Raw genomic sequence first — 23,825 nt, 5'->3', positions numbered from 1 at the left:
ATGAATATACAGTTTGACACAAAAGCTCTTTCTTAAGAGAAAATATCAAAAACAGCCTTATCAAATTTTGGTCAGCACTACTATAATAAGCAAAATTCACTTTCACAAATCTACAACTTTCCATATCCATTCAGGGCTTGTAGTAGTCAATGACTGCAACAAACAAAATTCACTTTAATGAGAAAATATGACCATCTTAGTATGGAAAATAATAAAAATACTATCTATTCCTCCTATATTTATCCAGTCTGCATACAATTAGAAATAAATTTGATAGTAAATTTACAAAGCTCTTTGAGCATGCATATTACCTTCCAATAACAGTATTCATGAAGGGGAGAAGAGACAGAGATACTGTTACTGGACACAGGCTGTGGATTCTTTGGCCTGTTGTGCCCAATAACCAATTCCTGAGATACTGGGTTTTAAAGAAAAAACAGTTTATTACTAGGCCTGTGGTAGGAGACCAGATGGCCTAGCAGTCCAAAATCTGTCTCCCCAAATGGATCGTTTTATTACAGAAAAAGATGGGCAGGGTTTAGGATAATGAGCACAGTGGCCCCAGAAGATGCAATTAGAGGGATTTCATTATTGAGCATGGGCAGACTGATTATATGCTTAGCCACACAATGTATGAAGGAAAATGGTGGAACGCGGTATAGGTGACTTGTAGGCTATAGTCTAAACTCCTGTGCATGTCAATCAGGTCAATTTTGGTTAGATCCAGCCACGAATATCAAGATAACTTTGAACTTGGGGTGGGTTAGCTCTGGGATGACCCAAGACCATTAATAAACATTAGGGGCTGTCTCCAGTGGTTACAAGACTCTAAAGTTGAAAAACTGGATAACTGGGTACAAATAAGGTTAGTTACAAGGCTTTTATAATCACAGGGGCAGAAGATAAAGACCACACAATCATAATCAGAGATCAGCTGGATTACAATTTAGAGATTTCAGGAATTTCCCTCTGTCTATTTCAATATACCAGTAAACAAAAAGGAATATCTATAAAATGATTCAGTAATCAAAATCATCCCTTAAATCCTGATTTCTCAGTTACAGTACTACAACATAAAGGAAGAAGAAAAAAATTAATGCTTGAGTTTGGAATATAGCCAGGCACTTACTTACTTTATACTCACAACACACAATTACTTCACAATATGTCTAGACTCTCTCAGTCCAATCCAACACTACCTTTAAAGATCACAAGAGCCCTAAATTTGAAATATAATCAACTCTTCAATAACTAAGGGACTTATATACAGAAAAAACTCAAAACTTTTCAACATTATTCCCAAATACTAAATAATACCAGAAATATGTTCGTTCATAAAATTAAGTTATGGCTTCTTTAAAAAACTAATTCAGAGATCTACTTACTCAAATGCTACTTTCTTATTCAAACATCTTTCAGGTATCATCTTGCCTATGAGGTCTCCCCCCTATGGCATTGTTTATTCATCTGCTTTTAAACATTTTTCCAGCATTTTTACTTCTTTATTAAGATAATCAGCAGGTACTTTAAATATTACTGTCTTATACTATGCCCTGATACAAGTATATTCTAACTAGAATATAATAAACTCTTTGAAGCTAAGAATTATGTCTTTCCCACTCATGACAGCACTTACTAACCTGATTATGTAATATACTGATCAAAAATATACTGATTGACATTAACTACACAACAAATTCAAACTCTTCCACATATTGGGGTAACAGATGGCAAAGTAATTGAGAAGCCTGGTTCTTTGAAATCAAGGCAATTAAAGTTACAGTAATCTCATTTATATTTCTTACTAAACTCAACTCCTTAAATAGGATATATTTGAAGCATCATTTTATTATATTTTACATAACTGTCATTCAAGTACATTGCTCAGTTTATGTTACCTGTCTAGTTAGGCTAGTTTTTAGAAGGAATTTTGAGAATGTACTCATAATGTTAGCTTATTTCATCAGTAAGCTTGCATAAATTTAGGGAAAACATATTTAAGTAGAATAAAATTGCATTTAATTGATGCAAAAAGTCATCATAAAAACAGGAATCGGGCTAGACTTTGTCACTGCAGTTTTTGCAGCTGTATTTGCTTTTTTATTCCTTGTATTGTAGGTTAAAAAAAATCTCTGTTTTCACAATATCCTAAGATTATGAACAGCCTCAAGAGTATAGTGACTGCCAAGCTCTGGAAAATATACTGCAATAGTTTAATTTGTCCAAAGCCTAAATCCAGGAAAACTTTTACATAACTCTCAAGAATGTTTCATTTTACTTTACTGAAATTTGGCAATTAGATCTTATTGGATTACTCCTATCCTAAGGCTATTTATATTTTAATAATTTGTTTATGTAGTTACCGTTGCAAAGGTATTACTGGGAAAAAAATGATTTTAACAAACATGGCCCATTTCATAGCATTTTTCTATGCCTATCATTTCTAATCTCCAGGCTCAGTAGAAAGAATTCTAAACCACACCTCCCCCATCTTTGTGCACCCAGCCTCTGCCCCATAGCTGCTTTGACGGTTAGGCCCTGGGGGCAGGGATGGGTGAGATAGAAAGTATGAGGCCTAGTCTGTTGAAATTTTGTGGATTTTTTTGTTTGTTTGTTTGTTTACTTTTTGGCATGGGCAGGTTCTGGGAATCGAACCAGGTCTCTGGCATGGCAGGCGAGAACTCTGCTGAACTTGGTTTTAAAAGTTTTAAATGAAGGTGGTGGAGTTCGAGAGTACCTGCGTCCTTCTTTTAATTGTTTCCAGCTATTAGTTCTATTTCACTTAAGGTTGTGACCAGGACAATTGGAAAAGGCTTTAGCCTTTCTACTCTAAGATATCAGGGATAAAAGTAGCCCTCTGCTGCCTTAGGGAAATTCCAGGGGCAGTTTTTTACCCAATGCCCAGGTTTGTTTACAGTAATTTAAAAAACTAAGTCTTTGAACCCTGCTGCCCAGAGGGTTTTTTCCCTCTGGGACTCCAGGAATACTAATTTATATATAAATTATAATAGGCAGTTATTTATCTTCAAGTAAGTCAAGTAGAGCTCTTTAAGAAATTTTTGTTAATTTGCTATTAACATCTGGAGGTATGAAAATATACATTCAAAAAGCAGACAGACTCAAATAGAAAGTCATACACAAAACAAACAAACATAGAAATATATTTTTTATCTTTGCATGGACAGGTACTGGGAATTGAACCTGGGTCTCTGGCGTGGCAGACGAGAATTCTGCCACTGAGCCACTGTCGCACCACCCAGAAATATACTTTTGAGAGGGATAAATAAAGGATTGAATATATTTCGTCTCAACCCATTTCTATTCTCTTTTGCAGAACAGCTGTAATATAGTGTCCTTTTCTATAGAACCATTTTTCAGGCAATTTCCTTCTTGGTTTTAAATCATATTGAAGCCAGACTGTGTTATAGAAACAAACTTTTTTTTCATTGCCTAGGAACTAAAGTTTTTCTAATTTTTCAATACAGCTCAAAGTTCTTATTTTAAAGAATTTCCATAATCAGTATCCAAGAAGGAACACTTGAGCAAAACAAACACAGTAAGACAACAACAAATTTAAAGACACTTAACACTTATTATATATTTAAGTAACACACCAATTAATAACTAGACCGAACAATACCAATTAACAATTAAACAGACATTAATCACTTAATATACACCAGTTAACAGTTAAAAGGGCATAATTTATTTCATTAAATACCAATTAATTGTTGGATGACGTATTTTCCAGGAGTTACTCAGCAGACAAACTGAAGGCACAGTCTTTAACCCTGTACTAATTCAGATCAGGGTCTCAAACCCTGTATCCAGAAAACAGAAGGGTGTAGGGTCTGAGCAAGGGGGATGTTTCACTTTTAACTAGATGACCCACTCACCCTCTCAGATGTCCCGACTTCGAAATAGAAATGGTTTCTCTCTTTGAACTTTTTAAGGTGCCAAAAGGGTCTGGAGTGCTGGCCGAACAGAGAAAAATCTGATTGCCGAGCCTTATACTAAAGAATGTCAAGCAGCCACAAAAGGCTCAGTTACTGCATGTACCTGTCCTACTGGGATTCCAGAAGCTTGAGCAGGCAGCCTCCTTACTTCTGAAGACCTTTCTTCCCATCTGGGTCACCAAATCCATACCAGACAAGACCGGTGGGTTCTCAGCCTGATGTGCTCCAATGACCGATTCCTGATACACCAGGGTTTCAAAGGGACGAAGCATTTATTGTTAGGTGCGAAGCAGGAGATCATACGGCCTATTGGCCCAAAATCTGTCTCCACGAACTACAATAATTCTGATAGTTATATCTTATTAAAAGATGGGCAGGTTTTGGGATAATGAGCACAGTGGCCCCAGATGTAATTAGAGGTGATCTAATTATTGAGCATGCACAGATTGATTACATGATTAATCACAGAACATTTGTAAGAAAATGGCAGCCTTGATATGATGATGAGTGTGATTTTAGCATTATGATTGAGGTAGAGGTGAGTTGTAGGTTAAAGTCTATGCTACTGCACATGTCAGGCAGGCCCACTTTGGTTAGACCCAGTCGCGGTCATCAAGATAACTTTGGACTTGGGTTGGGTTAGCCTCTTCATTAATAAACATTAGGGGCTGTCTTTAGTGATCACTAGATTCCAAAGTTGAAAAACTATTTATTCTTTATATCCCCTGCTTGGTAATTGTTTGGGGGAGTTGATGAATCCACTAAGGTGAGTTTCTTGGCTCCTGGACCATTTATTTCTCTTTATAAATGGTCCTGACCCCAAAGTACAGGTCAGAAGACCCAGTGGCTGGCCGTCCTCCCTTGATGGCCCTGGGTTCTTACTCTAATCTCAGCTGCTCAATATTGTCATCGTCAGTTGTGGGTAATAATCATTTCTTTCCACCAAAAGAAATGTATATGAATGAGTTTTGAAATCTGCTGAGTTATACAGGGTGAATCCAAAATTAGGCCAGGTCTGGACAGCAGCTGACCTTTCCTAGGCAGTTTTTAACTTGGAGCGCCATCTGGTGTCATTTGTCACAAATGGCACCCTGAACTGTAAATGCTTTTTATCTGGGCAGGGAAGGGTTGAGACCCAGGCAAGGTCCATTTATCTTTCAGCTATTCTACTAGCCTTGGAAACTCTAAAGGTAAAAAGTAACCTCTATATTCGTTTATTTTCCTAAAGCTCTTTAAAAGTGCTGGTTAGCAATTGGAGTGCTTTAAATTTGGTTTATTTATGCTTTGTGTTTCACAAATGAGAAAATAATAGTGGGAGGAAACGCTTCTTGTGGGACTTTTATACACTTTCACTACCATCTGCTTTTTGGGGTCTCATTTGGGAAGTGTGTGTTTAAGGAATTGTGGATTGCAATCAGGTTGCTAGGTCGGGTTTAAGCATATTATAAAGTCACATGTCCCTTATATTCGACATCCTCATTCGTATAGAGTTTAATACATTTATTATTACCATCGTTGTTATAATCATCATGATTGTTATTGTTGATAAACTTTAACCAGGAATGTCATAATTCGGCTGCCTATCAAGCAAGAGCCAGGTCCAGAGTTAACTTTATTATTATTTTTTTAAGTGGAACTGACCTATAATTTATAAAAATTTTTAGCATTAGAGACGAGCACAATTTACATTTGAAAACAAAAGTAATTCTTATAGACCCAAATCAGAGAATAATTCAGAACAGCACGAGCGTTGATGCCTAACGTAATGAATATGCAACACCCTCTCTAGTCCCTGGTTTCCCTGTCAATGCTTTCTGTGTTCCTCACAAAGGAAAAGGCTATTTAGGTACCTCCCGGGACCCGTGTCAACATTTCTGTTCAATAGTGTTTTCTTCTATCTTTCTCCTTACTGTGATTATTTCTACTTTTGAATTGAAAAGAACTAGTTTAATATTTTAAAATTCCCCTTTATAAGACCCTATTTCTTACCCCCAGCCCCAGGTAAAATTGACTGTCCCCTCCTTGTCCTGTGCAGTCTGATTTTTTATCACAGCCACCATTACCTGCCTCCTTCCAGGTCCCTATCCTACAACCTCAACCATGAGGGAGAGTCTGTCCATCTACTTAAGTCCTGCACCCAGCACAGTTCTGGGCCTATGGAAGGTTGCTAATTAATTCTTTGCTGAATGAATGAATCAGTCAGTATGACTTTTACAAATCATTTGATAATTACCTTTTCCACTGTAGCTAAGCAAGAGTCAAAGCCATTTATCTGTGCCCTCCCATAATTTGCTTGCCTGTGGATTTACTGCAGCCTCATGACTTTCCAGTGCCCAAAGACCCTCATCTGTCAAATTGGGATAATAATTTATGCTCAACAGAGGAGACGGGAAGCTCTTAAGAGATATAATATACAGCTAGAGTTTTAGAATTCAGAGTCCAGGAGAAATGGAAACATATTATTTTCCAGAATAGGCTCTGGTTGATTTAGAGGCCACCCAGTGTCCATCGCCACCCAGTGTCCATCGCCACCCAATGTCCATTGGCATGACGTCATGTAAATGCCTTTGGTTCTAGAGGAAAGTGTCATATTAACTAAAACCAGGGCCTGGGAGACTTTAGCGCTGAAATTGCCTTCTGTTCAAAACTCATTAAGTATCAGTAAGTAGTTAAAAGTTAGGGGTATAGTTTCATTTCCTGTACTTTATGGATACAAAAGTCACTTACCTTTTTCAACTTCGGTTCAATTGTGGTTTTTTTAAAGTTTTTTATTCTTATATATCATATATACAAACCAAAGAAAGAAAAAGCAATGATTTTCAAAGTACACTTCAACCCAATTGGTATTTTAATACATTTGTTTATGGCGTGTACCTGTATGTAGTGTGTGTGTGTGCATTTAGGTTACATTAATTATGATCATGGGCAGCCAGGCCGGCCTAGACAAAATTTGAATTTTCAATCTCCATTTCCTTATTGGAGAATTGACAATAATAGTAGTTATCTTTTAGGATGGTGGTGAAGACAGAATGAAAATAGTGTGTCTAAAATACCTAACCACTATCTTTTTTATTATTATCTTTGGCATTCTTAAACCAACAGTTGCAGGAGTATTTGTGGTTATAAGAATATATGTATACTTTTTAAAAAATAATGTTCATTCAACAAATAAAATGTATATATATATATATATAATTTTGCACTTACTGTATACCACTCACTGTTCTAAGCATTATATAAATGTTAAGTAGATAATCCTCATACCTATGAAACAGGTACTATTATTATCACCACTTTACAGATGAGAAAACTTGAATATAGAGAGGTTAGTTAACTCACCCAAGGTTACACGGCTGGACAGCCGCAAAGCTGAATTTGTACCTAGGCAGTCTGGTTTCAGAGCTAGTCCTCTTGACCTCTGTGTTATTCCAGGAGGATTTTATAAAATTAAAAGGAAAATTCCAGTACTACCATTAACCATGAAAAAGTATAAGGATTATACTGTAATAATGGAAACATAGCTACAAATCCTTAGGTAACATAACATAATGATAATTTGGTTCCAATCCAAAGTTTGTTTAACTTAAGCAGGTTGAGGTGAGTTCAGTAGCAAAAAGTTCAGGGTGACAGGTAATCCTGCTTCTGTCACTTACTCCCCGGGAGACTATGGGGAGTGTCAGTCACCTCTGCCCCCAACGCAAGTCTGCATACCCTTGGGCTGCAGGTCATATGCCCCGTCGCCATTGTGTGGCTTCCTAAGCTTGAGTGGTGGGCACAGAAGGTGCTCCCAGGACAGTGAGGTGGGGGAAGATCCTGAGTGACAGGGATGGTTCCCCGGTCATTTGCCCCTTCACATCTGCCAGTGTACACATACAAGAGCAGGTGTGCGTAGGCACACACACATCCCTTCTCTGTGGGTCCAGGTCCATCTCTTTTTGTTTAGATCCATGTCTCCCTGACACCTGGCAGAGCACACTAGGAAGAAGCACGCAACTGGGCATAGTGCTCAGTGTGTTGGACTTGGTCTATTCCCTCCCACCTCTCCGAATGAGAGAGCACACCAGCTTTCTCAGGGTAACCCACAAAGCAGGCGTGACCACAGTGCAAGGACGGAGGGCAGCAAACCTCTACTGCAAGTCTCTGTGCTCAGGGCCATGCCAGGACCTGAACACACGTTGCCTAATGTCATCCTCATTATAAAACTAAGGCGGAGGTGTTTTCTCATTTTACAGAAGAGGAAGTGAAGTTTGGAAGTGGCTGAGGAACTTGTAGGGTCAAACAGGTGGTGAGCGGAAAAATTGGAATTGCAAACAAGCCTGCTTGCTCCAAAGCTGCTGCCTTTCCACCCCACGGGTTGGCCAGCTCTGCTGTGTTCTCCACCTGCTGTTATCCTCATGAACTTCAGATTGATCTGGAGCTGCCCAGGGTTTATCTTATAGTCCTTCCTCTAAGATGGAGAGATGCAGTTTAAATATAATTTTTATTTAGGACATATTAATAGTTACAGAAAAACTGAAACAATGATACTGAGATTTTTCCATATCCCCAGCACTGATTTTGCCCTGTTAACATCTTTCATTCGTATGGTACATTTGTTACAGTGAATGAACAATTATTGATGCATTATTATTAACTAGAGTCCACAGTGTAGTCATATTTTCTTACTTGGTGATAACCTTAAAATCCTTTCTCTGTCCCTGGTTCCTGTCCAGAATCTCATTTCACATTTCCTCGTTATCTCTCCATGGGCTTCGACTGTGACAGTTTCTCAGAACTTGCTTGTTTTTGATGACCTTGACAATCTTGAGGAGTTACTAGTCAGCTATTTTGTAGAATGTCCCTCAACTGGGTTTTAAGAAACTTTTTGTTGCAGTAACACATGTATAACTCAAAATTTCCCATTTTAACCACTTTCGAGTGTACAGTTGGTAGTTTTAATTGTGCTCACAACAGTGTGCTTCCATTACCTGGCCTTTTTCATCACCTCAAGTGGAAACTCTGCACCCATTAAGCAATAACTCCTTCTCCCCTTAGCGCATGGTAACAATGTCATTGCTATGAAATTTGCTTCTTCTAATTATTTCATATAAGCAAGATCATACACCAATTGTCTTTTTTGTGGCTGGCTTATTTCACTGAACATGATGTCTCCAAGTTTCATCCATGCTGTAGCATGTATCAGGATTTCATTCCTTTCTATGGCTGAATAATATTTCATTATATGGATATACCACATTTAGTTTATCCATTCATCTGTCAGTGGGCTTTTGGGTTGTTTCCACCTTTTGGCTACCATGAATAAAGTTGCTATAAACCCTGGTGTGCAAATAATTTGTTTGAATCCCTGCTTTCAATTCTTCTGGGCATATCCCAAGAAGAATTGTCAAGTCATGTGATGATGCTATTTTCAACTTCGTAGGAGCACCCAAGCCGATTTTCCCTGTGCCTGTACTATTTTACAATGCCACCAGCAATGTATGAGTGTTCCTACTCTTCCACGACTTTGGCAACAGGTAATATTTTCTGATTTTTAAGTTCTAGCCATCCTAGTGGGTGAGAAGTGGTATGCTGCCAGGGTTTTGAGTGGACTGGTGAATGGGGAACTTTTGAGTTGACCTTCCACTTTTTTTTTTTTACCTCTCCAGAGCTTGAGTGCCCTATTCCCAGGCATACAGAGACCTCCCAAAGACACGGGTTCATGATCTCATAATTCCCAGAGATCAGGTGTGGTAAAGTGAGGGGTGAGGCTGTATCATGGTGTGTTCATTATGGTCTACATTATTATTTTTGTCATCACTCATTCAACAAAGATGTTTTTCGGGGGTGGTGGTGCTTTGGGAAACAACTAAATTTTATTTACACTTAAGTAGAAGATTGAAGTGATAAATAATTGTTCTCCTTCCTGTTTGCACATACAAACATCTTCTTTTTGATGTCATTAAGCCTCTCTTTCATTAATAAGACTTTATATATTTGATGGTGATGATGATAATGATTGTCTCTTGAAACCTTCTTTCCCTGGAGAATTGATTGTGCTTTGGGTACTGGCTGGAGGTCACCAATAAGGCAATAGAATGGAGGGTTCTTGGTCAGGAAATCAATGTGATTCAATTCTATTTGAGCCAAGGCTCCCATTGTGTGTCTTGACTCAACTCATCTGCTTCATTCCTGCCTTCTTACCTTTAGCTTGTCTTTATTGAACCAACACTAGCATGTTAAGAAAACTGCCATTTTGAGGGGACTCCTTCTCAGAACAGTCTCTTTGTCAAAGGAATGAATTTATAATGTTTGAGCCGGGTAGGTAAGCATGAAGAAAGTGGCATTTCTAGGCAGGGAGATAGTTTGTGCCAATTAGAAATGTCATCAGATGTCTCTCTACCTGTGTCTTTTGTTTGTTTGTTTGTTTTACTGTTAACTAGAGTTCACAGTTTAACAAAGATTTCTTCATCACCCTGTTTAGTGAGGGACTCTGGTTAAGGCCATTGGTTCTCAAAGTGAGGTCACGGGACCCCTCAGGATATCTAAAACCTTTTCATCATAATATGCAGAAGATGTTAGTTGCCTTTTTCACTTTCCTCTCAGGAGTGTATGTTGCAGTTTTCCAGAACCTATATGATATGTGATATCACAGATTGAATACAGATGCAGATATGCAAATTCAGTTGCCTTTTCATGAGCTAGGAATTTTTTTTTTCAATTATAAAAATAGAAAACAAGCCTACTTTAATCACTTTACATTTTTTGGAAAAGATGTTTGTTTTCATAAAAATAGATATTAATGTCATAGTAGTTACTTTTATTTTTAATGGATTAAAAATGGTTTAAAATACTTTCTTAGGCTTAATTTCCAAAGAGGTAAATATTGATAGATATAAGCTACATTTAAGAGGCCTTTTAGATCCCAAATAATTTTTATCAGTGGAAAAGAGTGCTGAAACCTAAAAGTTTGAGAACCATTGTTCTAGGCACTCTATGTCTTGTTTCCCAACTAGATTGGTAAGGGTTTCAAGGCAGAGGTTTACCCGGCACAGTGATTTTCTATTTCTTATTCTTTTGTCTGTTCAGTGGTTTGTGTCTTTCCTGCAGAATGATCATACTCTACCTTAGTTATGATGGGCTGTGTCAGTCCCCTCATTTATAAGTCCTTAAGAGGAGACGCTTTGCTTGGCTGCTTTGCTCTTATTACTTGTCCTGCTGTTTTATGCTTTATGGGTGCCCAGTAAATGTGTGAAAAACTAATATGCAGCATAGTGATGGACTAGGAATAAAAAAGAAATGATAATATGTTTTAACACATCTATCAAAACTCATGTGGTGCTTGCTCCCAAATCGTCATTGTGGGAGACTGTATACTCCAATTTAAGGCTATTGCATAATACATATTTGGATCTTGTGCTTTATAATTGCTTTCCTTATAGGCATAGATTGGGAAGGTGTAAAATTCTATATATTCTCTCCAGTGATAAATCCTTATCTTTTGAGGGCAGGTTTGATTTTTTTAAACAGTTTAAAGTCATTTGAAAACAAGCTTGATGAATAAGGTAGCAATTAATGACTTAGCTTCCCTATGTCACTTGTACCGTTCAGATGGCATTTCAAAATGTTAGAGAAATGTTTTTCAATGAATCATTTGCTTTCTAGCACTTTCTGCATTGACTAAGCTTTTACTACATGCTCTGATGGTTTCCCACATGCATTTTGAGGGTATGTCAGGGAATAAAGATGCAGAAACCTGGGTTTTGATCCTTGAGGGGCTCACAGGCTGGGGAGTCCAGGTGAGGGAGGGGAAACAGCTCAGGTCTAATGACTTAATCATTGGCCATTTGCCTGTAAAGATTAAAAAGAGAACAGAAAAGTTGCTCTAAGTTATTTGTAAGGATGCTTCATGGGGCTGAAGGGAGAAAACAGACAAGAGTTTCTGCAAGATGCTAACCTTCTTTAGGCTCCCTTCCTGCTAGTTTCTCAGGCTATCCCGGATTGCGAGTGTCACCATGGGCTGCTCCACTAACACTTCATATTCCAAGGAAGGTGCTGCCAAAGTGCCTCATTATTAGCCTCATCCCTTGGTATGTCAGAAAGCAGCAGGTTTTTTATCACAGTCATTTGGGGCTTGTAGCAGGGGCTTGTTAACACTAAGTTAGCTACCTCCAGAAGCAGGTAGAACCCTGCTGTGGCAACAATCCCAGCTGGATCCACCCATCCTAGCATCTCATTCTCCTCTGCATATTTCATTCTCTTGGAGTAACTCTCCAGGTTCATTATAGCCTTTGGACTTCACATTCTGTTTTGCATATTTAACTTTGTCCACCAGGGTTTCCAGAGCCTGAAGAATATGGTGTGAAATAAAATTGATCAACTTATAATGTTCAGGATGTGTGTAAATACAAGGATACATAATATATTGTGTATTGCAACATTTTAACAGTGTCATAGATTTATTTCTGGCTATCTTGAGATCATGAATTTTGAGTGGGATGACCACACCCTTAAATTGAACTTTCCCTTGGGGCTAAATTTATTAAGCCTTTTGTTAAACAGGTGGGTTTAATCTTATTTCAAAGCCTGAGACTCTAGGGCTTATACCTGATCCAAGGTTGCTTCAATCTGATGGTCAAAAACTTTTGCAACGTCTGATTTTCAGAACGGCTTCGAAGGGTTCTGATTCGGAAATGAGCCTGTAGGAGAAACTAATTAACCAAGTGTCAGGGTATAAATTTCAAAAGGTTAAAAACATGATTGACTACATAACAATATAGTGAGTTTGTGTACGTGTCAAAGAATGAGTTAACTTATCAATGAGGGAACAAGCAGGGTAACAGAGCTAGGTCAAAGGAAGACACAGGAGACTGAAATATGTATCTAGCCATTGGAAGAAAGGATGCCAGAGGAAGATTGCAATACTAGATGTAAAATTGGTTAATGTCCTATTAAGTATTACAACTTATAAACATTAGGGTTTTCTTTTCTACTGGAAAGAATTCATTTGCATCTTTCCTGGACAAAAATACGTACTAATTTATCCATCTACTATAAGTGAACCACTAATTTTATAAAATCTGCACCCGATCAGAAGTAAATATTAAGTCAAACCAAAGTACTTTCCCTTAAAGTCATGCTGTTCAATCCAGTGGCCAATAAAGACTTCGAATGTGGCTAGTCTGAACTGAAGTGTCCTCTAAGTGTTAAATACCATGGATTTTGAAGCCTTAGCATTAAAAAGAAGAGGAAAAATGCAGAATATTTCACCTTTAAAATGTTGATTACATATTGAGTTAAAGAAAATGTATTACTAAAAATAATTTCACTTATTTCCTCTTACTTGTTTCAATATGACTACTAGAAAATTTACAGTTACATATGACACACACTCTATTTTATTGTATAGGCCTGCCCTAAAGCATCAGATGATCTGTAAGTGGGCTTTTAAAACAATTCTTTAGCATGACTTGAAAGGACATGTGGTAATATTTTTGGCTTGTTTTTAAGTTTTGGATAATTTTCCTTAATACAAATTAAAGAAATCTGAAGGGTTACTTGTTTCTCTGCCTTCTAAACTTCACCATGCAGCCAGGAGGTTGGAGGGCAAAACTGGGTTGGCTGACTGTCCTGATGAATTGATGTCTGTATTTCAGACTTGCATATAGAGAGATGTGATTTGATTGATTCAATTGGAGTGATCATATTAGAGAACTGAATCACAGTAATGAAATTTGTGCCACTGATTTATAAGTCAAAATCATGGGAGAGCCAGTTACTTGGTAATCAGCACTCCAGACGTATTTAGCTGAACTTCAGATGAGAAGGGCTTACTGACATGGAATCAAAGTGACATTTTGTTTTGTTTTGTTTTTTAGCAAAACATATTAGTGTGCAGGTACTTTCACTATCTGCACACTTTCAGTAATTTCTTACAATTCCTGTACCCAAAGTTCAACTGACGGATAAAAACATAGACTCCCAGTCTAAGGTGGTTTGCTACAGCTGCTAATTCATCTGTCACTAATCTTATTAGGTTGTTAATTCCCACAGGGCATAGCCAGTAGCAGCTACTGTTTACAAATGTTTTCAATGAATGGGGTCATCCTTAGACTAACAGAAGTTGCCATAGTTTTGATTCATCACTGAGCTTAATTTGTAAAGTTCTTTACTACAATCTAAGGCTGATGACTTTAATCCTTATTTTCTCCTATAGATGTGTACTTGAACAGGAATTTCTGGTGAGTTTGTAACACTGCTTTTGTCTCTAAATACAAGTATACAATTACATTAAATACATGAGCAGAAAGTTTACTCAGCCTTTTCTCTCAAGGAAAAAAAACTGCAATTCCTTAGAACCATAGGAGGAAATATAAAGTAGCAATCCTTAAAGTAGTAAAGTAAACTTCAGAATAGAATACAGATGTCCAGTTTTAGAGGATGAAACAGGTGATATTAAGCTCATCAGCAGATGGTATAATAGTTCAAATCTTCTAGTACTTTTCCTCCGTATCTGTCTAAAATTTTGCAGTTTTTTTTTCCTATTTCAAGTCTTTAGTTCGCCTTATAAACCAAACATTTATTTTATTAAAGTCAGTAGTTTTATTTCCATCTGTATCTTTGAGTTCCCAATCAGAGTGTGTTGCTGTACTATGACGTGTAAAAAATTGTTACTGGAATTAACCTAGGATTTTCACGGTTGAAATTCATCTTTATGTTGTAGCATACAAAAATAAATAAATATTTGTTTTCTTGAAAACAAATCATCTCAATGTCTCTAGCTGCCAAATCTGTTGCGGGTTCTCTGCAGGCTTGGAGGGGATGGGGGGGGTCTCCATTCTTATTCCTATTCTTTGAGGTCAGACCCCCTGCCTTGCACAGCCCAGAGGGGAACCTGCGAGCTTTTTAAAAACAGCCCAATTTCTGGCCTTTGGAGAAGTGAAAAGGCTGCCCCACCCCCATCTATGAAAAGAAGGATTTGAGAAAAGTTTAAAAGTCTTCAAGTCAAAGATTTACGTTTCTAACCCCCCACTGGCCATGACCCCTCAAGGCGTATGCACCCCCTCCCATCGCTCCCTAATTACTTCGGTTTGCCCCGGAATCTCTGCCCCAGTCCACAGTTCCTGCGGGTCTGTACGCAGAATTCACAGAGGACCTGTGTTACTTCTCTTGCGAAGAAACAGAATTATTGTGAAAACCTAGGTGGAAACCATTCCGTTTTTGTTCCCGAAAGAAGGGAAGGATGTGCCCAACCACCCCTGGGAAAAAGAACTTCCAGGGGCAGAGGAGCGAACAGGTAATTTAGAAGAAAAACAGAAAGTGGTCTCCGACTGCCCTGGACTTCGCTCAGAGTTGGGGGCGTTGGGGACGCCTGGACGCGCTGTGTTTGGGATTGCGGAGAAAATAAAAGGAAAGTGTGAAGCCTGAGGCCTTTCGGATTCTTTCCCGACCAAACCCGGTTAATTTGGTTTGGGGCATTTTGATATTTTCCCCCTTTTGTGAGGTGGAACAAACACAACTTGGGCGCAGAGCAAGCGGCTCGGAGGTTGCCAGCCAGGCGGGCGGCGGGAGCACCAATCAGCGCGCGCCTGCGCTCTATATATACCGCGGCCCCGGCAACCGCTGTTCCAGCCGCGTTTTGCTCCTAGTACCTGAGCTCTAGTTCTTCAGCATGTCTGAGACCGCTCCTGTCGCCCCCGCCGCCCCTCCACCCGCGGAGAAAGCCCCCGTGAAGAAGAAGACTGCGAAAAAGCCTGCTGGGGCGCGCCGCAAGGCGTCGGGGCCCCCCGTGTCCGAGCTCATCACTAAGGCTGTGGCTGCTTCCAAGGAGCGCAGTGGTGTGTCACTAGCCGCGCTCAAGAAGGCGCTCGCGGCGGCTGGCTACGACGTGGAGAAGAATAACAGCCGTATTAAACTGGGCCTTAAGAGCCTGGTGAGCAAGGGCACTCTGGTGCAGACCAAAGGCACTGGTGCTTCCGGCTCCTTCAAGCTCAACAAGAAAGCTGCCCCCGGGGAGGCCAAACCTAAAGCCAAGAAGGCCGGCGCGGCCAAGCCCAAGAAGCCCACTGCGGCGGCTAAGAAGGCCAAGAAGGCAACGGGAGCGGCCACCCCCAAGAAAGGCGCTAAGAAGACTCCGAAGAAGGCGAAGAAACCGGCAGCATCGGCGGTTGCCAAGAAGGTGCCCAAAAGCCCAAAGAAGGTGAAAGCTGCCAGGCCCAAAAAGGCCGTCAAGAGCACAACTAAGGCTGTGAAGCCCAAGGCAGCCAAGCCCAAAGTTGCCAAGCCCAAGAAGGCGGCACCCAAGAAGAAGTAGGTTGCTAACGCCCTGCTTCTAACACCCAAAAGGCTCTTTTAAGAGCCACCACTGGTCTCAACAAAAGAGTTGAATCTTGTTTTTCTCTTTATTGTAGGTAGTTCGGTGGGTGTTACTGGAGGCTGCTGCTTTGCACCCCCGTCGGTCGTCCCCGAAGGCGCATCTTGCAGTGGCCGCTGGGAACCCGAGCTAGGGCTGTCCTTCCGCACTCCCGCACTCTTGGTTTAGCCACTTCTTTGTCAGCTGTTCCAAGGCGTCCCCGGTTCCCGATGCGCGTGGGTACTAACTAGACAGCTTCGCTTCATATTTGGGCAGCAGCCCGAATTTAAAAGAAAAGCTCATTGTCGAAGTTCTTTGGGTTATTGCGGAAGTCATTCAAAGGTCCCGCCCTGCGCGCGGGTTGGCGCACTCGGCTGTGAGCCTTTAATAGTGTATTTGGAGCGGGTGGGCCTCCTCCTCTCCATCCTCACGGAGGTGTTGTTTCATTGGGGTGGAGAATGTGCCTTTTAAATGCGTTTGATATGTCTTACTGTTAATGTGATCTCGGAAGAAGTCGATATCTTGTAATATTGCTTAAAAGTTCAGCGGCTGCCTGTGTCGTATGTTCCTTGGCTGCGAATTCTTTGCTGTAGCAAGGAAGGAACGCGCTTAAAATCGCTTACAGGAGGGTGAGGGAACACGGGCGGACCTTTTATTCCCTCGTGCAGTGCAGCTTTCAGTCAAGGTGTGGTCCGTTCGAATGCGTCGCAAACAACTTTTAAGCAGCCATTTTGTCCTGTCAGGTCACTGATTGACACTGAAGACTTAATGTAAAAATCGAGTTTGCTTTAAACGCATATTTTGCGGGGTACAAATATTTCAGCTCAGGAGAAAAAAGTATTGATGGCTACTGAACGTGTGTATGTCTTTGATAAAGGCTTCTTTTCATTACCAATGATTTTTGTGGATTCTTTAATACCCATGTTATTGCTCTTGGATACAGAAAGTCCAGCAGTTTTACTTCTACTTGTTTCTTTAATAGTCATAGACACATTTTTTGAGACCCAAGTTCTAAGGACAGGGGCTTCTACAGATTTCCAACTAAGATCTTCATTCATTCATTGCCTCAAGGACCAAACTAGTGTGAGTTTATTAGTAATGGTCTTGACCATCCCCCCCCATTCCCCTACCTCCTTCCCACCGCAACAGAATTGAAACATTTCATTCTTTTTTCTTTTTTAAAGCATGAACAGAAAGACCTATTCTTTGTCATTGTTACACAAAATCAGCATCATTATCATCATCATCTTCATCCTCTCCCATGGTTTCTTCCAGTAATTTGGGTTTATTAATTTTACATTTGAAGTAACAGACCTCAGTGTTTGGTGTAAGGTTTAATCTATGGATCCATCCCCCCCCCCCAGGCTATTTATGAACTCTTACATTTCTGTCATCTTACTCCCCCCTCCTCCTCTCAATTTGAGATGCCATCATTTTATAAGGCTAAATTCCATGGAAAGCTGGAGTAATTCTCAGCTTTCTATACTGTTAACTTTGCTTTCTCTGATGATTCCTAAGGTAGGCCCACACTTTTAAGTATTTTCATAGCACTACCTTCAATGCTGAGAATGCCTGACACATAGTGGGTAATCAACTACAAATTGTATGGTTAATAAACTGGTTGCTGGCATTAAACCCCTCTTCATTGCTCTTTTTCAGAATTTTTTCTGGTTATTTTATTTGTTTTTGTTCATTTTATTTTTCTGTGTGTATTTTAAGCTGTCTCCCGCTCCCACCTCCATCACTCATATTTTAAAAAAACAAAAAAATTCCTCAACACCTTGTAAGTTTTGTTGGAATCTCAAATTTATAAATTAATTTGGGAAGAATCAACACATTCTGATACTGTTTTCCTACGTAAGAACATTTTATGTCTTTCCATTTTTTAAAAGTGTTTTGTATCTATCAGAAGAGTTTTAAATTTTCTCCAAATAGATCTTTACATTTCTTATCATCTCTATCCCCAGATATTTTATCTCCTTTGTTATAGCTGGGAATTTGGACCTATGAGATTTTAGAACTCTTGTCAGCATCCTATAAGGTGTACATCAGAATTATCTGTTATTGAAAGAATCTATGTAAGTGTGACTGGTAATCTCTAGAACAATGCTGTCCCTATCCTATAGAGTGAGCACAAATGTGAGCCATATATGCAATTTTGAACCTCCTACAAGACACATTTAAAAAGAAAAAAAGAAACAATTAGAACAATATAATTGATTTAACTATCACCAAAATATGCTCATTGTAACATAAAATTGAGGTAAAATTTACTTACGAAATATTTAACATTCTCTTATTTTCTCATACTAGGTCTTTAGAATCAGTGTGCATTTTACACTTAGAGAACATCTCAATTTGCACTAGCCCATTCCAGGTGCTCAGTTAACCACGTGTGCCTAGTGGTCACAGTAGGTCAGTGCAACCGTAGAATGCCTCATGGTCTCAAATATCTGGACTTCTCCGACCTCATCTTTGGTTCAGTGCTTAACATATTTCCTAATATATACTGTGCTCTGTGTTGAAAATTCAGGCAAGGAGAAGTAACTGACCTTAAACAAGAGTTGATTGGTCCAGAGGTCATTTGGTCAATTTGGCCTGAATTTTTTGAAAAAACTGAAATTGAGTAATAGAAATTCCAATGATCTGATCTCAGTGCTGTAGGCTGCCTTTTTAGATACCAGGTGGGAGAAACCGAAAGATCTGGTCGGCAAAAAGGGTAAGTGGGACAAAAGTACAGAGAAAAGCAGAGATGTGTGATGCACAGAGCTGCATGGACTATATGGATTCCTGACATTTGAGTTCTTGGTCATTGGGGCTATTTGAATTCTTGCCGTAGTGTTCCTAGGACTACCTCACTTGGCTCAGCTTGAGTCAAGTTGCAACACCCACTGGGTTTAATTAGGACGCTCCAAATATGATCACAATTAGTGTTTAGAGCCCTTATGGTAAATGACACCATACATTTCTAAGTTCCTGTTTTCTTTCAAATCCTTTCAATTCCATCCATTTACTTGATCTCCAGATTACCTCTAAAATTTAGGCAGGGGAACAATCAATGTAAACAAGGACTCAATTCTCTAATTTTACTTCAAACGTTTTATGAATGCCTTTGGGGTTTCAATTTATTGGGTTTCTATACTTTCAATTAATTTTACCGTTAAATGTCTTCTGCAAACATATTTGTATAGCATGTCCCTTACCTTCAAATGAAATGCATTCCTCACTATATTTAGGTCTGCATGTGTACACTGTTATCTAGTGAAGGGAGAGTTCATTCATAGAAACTCAGAAATTATTAAGAAAATCTTTGATTTTACATAGGCTTTATATACGATTTTCAACATTATGTCTCTTCAATTTTTTTCATGTTCCATTCTCTCATACTTTTCTTAATAAACTGGCTGGCTTTGATACAATGAGCCACTGTGAAATGTGCACCTAAAAACAAACAAACAAAAAGATGCTTGTATCAATTTTTTTAGTTTATGAAACCTATACTTTTAATATTCATATTGATCACTTGCAAGTTTTAACTTACATAAAACAGTATGGACAACAGCAATAGTATACTCCAATAATTATACCTAAACCCTAAAGAAGTAAAAAATGGCCATGAATGCTGCATAAACTAAATTGTTCACTGAATTATTTGATTGTGAAAATGCTGGAAACGGACCGTGTATGATAGAAGTGTCAGCAATACAAATTAAGGGTTATTTGTAACATATTCCAAAATTTCCTTTTTGTACATACATAGTGCTCTAATGACTGAGAATGAAATGCCCTCTTATCTCCTCAGGCAAGGCCCCAGGTCCTTCTGCTATGTCTGAGGGAAGTGTAGATGTCTTTGTAGTTTAAATCTATGCCAGAGATGAACAAATTCAGTGCAGGACAAGATTACTTCACTAGAGAAATTTAAGAGAACAGGGATTTAGGGCACCATGGCAACAGCAAAGATGAGGCCCTGAGAGCTCTCAAGTGTGAGCACTCTACGGTTATTTTCAAATACATTCTTGTCACAGCACTGAGGCTTGGAGACTTGAGGGAAATGCTCAAGGTCAGTTACTCATGCTTCTGATCTGCCAGTCAGTATTATCTTTTATATACAAGCATTGCCCCTCAGAAACACAATGAAAGCCTGTATTTAATTTTAAGCTTCCTAGAAAGCACATTAACAAAAAGTAAACGGAAGTGTAGTTCATTGTAATGTTTTAACCCACTGTAATACAAAACTATCACTTTAAAATAAAAAGCTTAATGAAATTCTAAGATGTTTTTAGCACATTAAAATCTGGAATGTATTTTCAAATTTGACATCCATTTTAATTACCTGTAATCCAAGTACCTAATCTCCAATCTGTTTTGTGATAGTGACCCAACCGAAGTAAAGAGAACACTTGCTCTGAGCTGAATACAAATGTATTCAATTATCCTGACCCATTCCTTCAGAAAGGAGGGGATCCCCAAAGCCTTACACATTAACTCACCCTATCCACTTCACACCGAGCTATAACCAGGGAATGAGGCAGATATACCAAGTTCAACTCTATTGTCAATTTCGCTGGAGGCAAGGCAAAATTGCAAGAAAATCGTTACCTAAAGACGAGTACAACTACTTTTAAGTGAATCTATGGGTGGCTCTGAAAAGAGCCGTTGTCAAATGAGAAAGGTTTAGCTTACGCCCTCTCCCCGCGAATGCGGCGAGCGAGCTGGATGTCCTTGGGCATGATGGTGACGCGCTTGGCGTGGATGGCGCACAGGTTGGTGTCCTCGAAGAGTCCTACCAGGTAGGCCTCGCACGCCTCCTGCAGCGCCATCACCGCCGAGCTCTGGAAGCGCAGGTCGGTCTTGAAATCCTGCGCGATTTCGCGCACCAGCCGCTGAAACGGCAGCTTGCGGATCAGCAGCTCGGTGGACTTCTGGTAGCGGCGGATCTCGCGCAGCGCCACGGTACCGGGCCGGTAGCGGTGCGGCTTCTTCACGCCGCCCGTGGCCGGCGCGCTCTTGCGAGCCGCCTTAGTGGCCAGCTGCTTGCGCGGTGCTTTGCCGCCCGTGGACTTGCGGGCCGTCTGCTTAGTGCGAGCCATCTACAAAGGCTGGGCACAACAGATACCAATGTTGAGTTTGGCGGTGAGGTTGATTTTAAATATAGTCAGAACCAATTTGATTGGCTTTCTGAATTTTCAAAAATCCCGCGCGAGATAGCCATTGGCTGATGAGGGATTGTAATGATTGGCTATTTGCTGGGAACTCTTAATGAATTACTCTACTTCCGGATCCTCTACCCTTTTGTTTACTTTCAGAGATCTGAGAATTTTAGGAAGTTCTAGTTCAGCCTGTCTCCAACTATAATGTATATAAGGAGAGACCTAGATCTAGTTTAAAATGTGAATTCAGTAAATCGGGTTGTCCTAACATTCTGCATATAATCTACTGGTTATATCAATGCTGCTTGTTGTGCATTCCCAGTACAATTTCATTATTGTTTCTTTTGTTTTTTTAACTATACCTCAAAGTGCCTGGATTGTCTCTCCTTCATTCTAACTGCGGTTACATTTACCTCCTGGGTGTTTCTATCTTTGACGTATATAAGCAGGGTATCCGGGTGCAGTACTTACAGAGAGTAAAGCGCCCAGACAGGTGTTCTATAGCGGAGAGTTGCTTTTGTGTGCTGTGTAAAAATGGGTTGTAATTCGTGCTTGACTGTTAACTGAAAGTTTATTAACCTCGCCGCAACCCAGTTGCTGAACAAAATTCCTGTTACACGTATTCAGCACTTAAAGGACATCCCAGTAAGGCTGTTTTTCCAAAGCCCAGATCGATCTTTACACAATAAAAACAACTCTACAGTTACAAGCTTTTCTCGTGAGAATGTGGTTGGCTCTGAAAAGAGCCTTTGTTAAAATAAGCCTGAAGTAACCTTGTTGAGCTGGGCTTTTATTTGCCTTTAGCCTTGTGGTGGCTCTCGGTCTTCTTGGGCAGTAGTACTGCCTGGATGTTGGGCAGGACGCCGCCCTGCGCGATGGTTACCTTGCCCAGCAGCTTGTTGAGTTCCTCGTCGTTGCGGATAGCCAGCTGCAGGTGGCGGGGGATGATGCGGGTCTTCTTGTTATCGCGGGCCGCGTTGCCTGCCAACTCCAGGATCTCGGCGGTCAGGTACTCCAGCACCGCTGCCAGATACACAGGGGCTCCGGCCCCGACTCGCTCGGCATAGTTGCCCTTGCGGAGCAGGCGGTGCACACGGCCCACTGGGAACTGCAGACCCGCTCTCGATGAGCGAGTCTTCGCCTTAGCACGAACTTTACCTCCTTGTTTACCGCGTCCAGACATTCTGAACTTATTAAGTGCAACAGCTAGCCAACGCGCAAAGCGGAAAACTAAGTATGCTACTAAAAAAAAAGCTTTTTATAGGCAATGGAAGGTTTCAGACTTTAAGCTACCCTATTGGCCGAAATGGTTCTGTAGTATTTGTCCAATAGGAAAAGAAAATGTGAATCCTTTATTTGCATAAACACCTCCCTTTCGGGAAGTGTGCTATTTTTATCCAATCAGCAGTAAGTGTTCTTCAACCCTCATTTACATAAAGCAACTATAAATAATTGAGCTGCTATAGTTCCACTATTTTTAGTTGTGGAGATCGTAATTGTTTTTGCGAGTAGCTTTTAAGAAATAACAATGCCTGAACCTTCCAAATCTGCTCCAGCTCCTAAGAAGGGTTCAAAGAAGGCTATAACTAAGGCCCAGAAGAAAGATGGTAAGAAACGTAAACGCAGCCGCAAAGAGAGCTATTCCATCTATGTGTACAAGGTGCTGAAGCAGGTCCACCCCGACACCGGCATCTCGTCCAAGGCCATGGGCATCATGAACTCGTTCGTCAACGACATTTTCGAGCGCATCGCGGGCGAGGCATCGCGCCTGGCGCATTACAACAAGCGCTCGACCATCACCTCCAGGGAGATCCAGACGGCTGTGCGCCTGCTGCTTCCCGGGGAGCTGGCCAAGCACGCCGTGTCCGAGGGCACCAAGGCCGTCACCAAGTACACTAGTTCCAAGTAAACACCTGTATATGTGCCTCCTACTCCAAAGGCTCTTTTCAGAGCCACCCACTTTTTCCAGAGAGAGTTGTAATTGCGGCACCAACAAAACTGTCAAGCTAGTTTTTCTAGGAAATTATTTCCGTGATAATTTGAAGCTGGCGGGGAGGTGAGGTTTGTTCTAACGCCCATTTGCGCACACCGCAAGATTGCGGTGTTTTACATCTCTGTACTTACCGCGTGTAAGCCCCAGGATTAGGTAAATTCCTATATTTCTGCTCAAATGTGCTGGGGGGAATTCTTTAATTTTCTGTGGGTGTGGGTTACGGAGCAGCTAGGAATTTCAGCATAAGGAAATTGAGAGCCATAGTTGGCCGTATAGTCTTCCTGGGGGTTGGGTGGTGTGTGCGAGTACTGGAGCCGTTTCTGGCCGCCTGTGACATGTTCGAGCTGTTTTGGAGTGCTATGAGATGAGGTTGTTCTAATCGTGCTATAATTGGTCAC

General features: G+C 40.3%; 4 protein-coding genes across 4 annotated transcripts; 2 read left to right on the top strand and 2 right to left on the bottom strand.

The window, feature by feature from the left end:
• Positions 1-15,550: 15,550 nt before the first annotated feature.
• LOC143669209 (histone H1.4-like) lies at positions 15,551-17,175 on the top strand. Its single transcript, XM_077143831.1, has 2 exons — positions 15,551-16,245; positions 16,347-17,175. The coding sequence occupies exon 1, from the start codon at positions 15,604-15,606 to the stop codon at positions 16,243-16,245; it is 642 nt and encodes a 213-aa protein (XP_076999946.1). The 5' UTR covers positions 15,551-15,603; the 3' UTR covers positions 16,347-17,175.
• A 3,764-nt stretch (positions 17,176-20,939) lies between these two features.
• On the bottom strand, positions 20,940-21,390 carry LOC143668921 (histone H3.1). The gene has a single exon (XM_077143539.1). The coding sequence runs from the start codon at positions 21,372-21,374 to the stop codon at positions 20,964-20,966; it is 411 nt and encodes a 136-aa protein (XP_076999654.1). The 5' UTR covers positions 21,375-21,390; the 3' UTR covers positions 20,940-20,963.
• Positions 21,391-21,765: 375 nt separating this feature from the next.
• On the bottom strand, positions 21,766-22,661 carry LOC143668922 (histone H2A type 1-like). Its single transcript, XM_077143541.1, has one exon. The coding sequence runs from the start codon at positions 22,615-22,617 to the stop codon at positions 22,225-22,227; it is 393 nt and encodes a 130-aa protein (XP_076999656.1). The 5' UTR covers positions 22,618-22,661; the 3' UTR covers positions 21,766-22,224.
• A 229-nt stretch (positions 22,662-22,890) lies between these two features.
• LOC143668920 (histone H2B type 1-B) lies at positions 22,891-23,396 on the top strand. Its single transcript, XM_077143538.1, has one exon. The coding sequence runs from the start codon at positions 22,963-22,965 to the stop codon at positions 23,341-23,343; it is 381 nt and encodes a 126-aa protein (XP_076999653.1). The 5' UTR covers positions 22,891-22,962; the 3' UTR covers positions 23,344-23,396.
• Positions 23,397-23,825: the final 429 nt, after the last annotated feature.

The sequence above is a fragment of the Tamandua tetradactyla genome, chromosome 25, assembly GCF_023851605.1.
Source record: "Tamandua tetradactyla isolate mTamTet1 chromosome 25, mTamTet1.pri, whole genome shotgun sequence".
Classification (NCBI taxonomy): Eukaryota; Metazoa; Chordata; class Mammalia; order Pilosa; family Myrmecophagidae; genus Tamandua; species Tamandua tetradactyla.
Note: the sequence above shows the minus strand (reverse complement) of the source record. Positions and strands in the feature narration are given on the sequence as shown.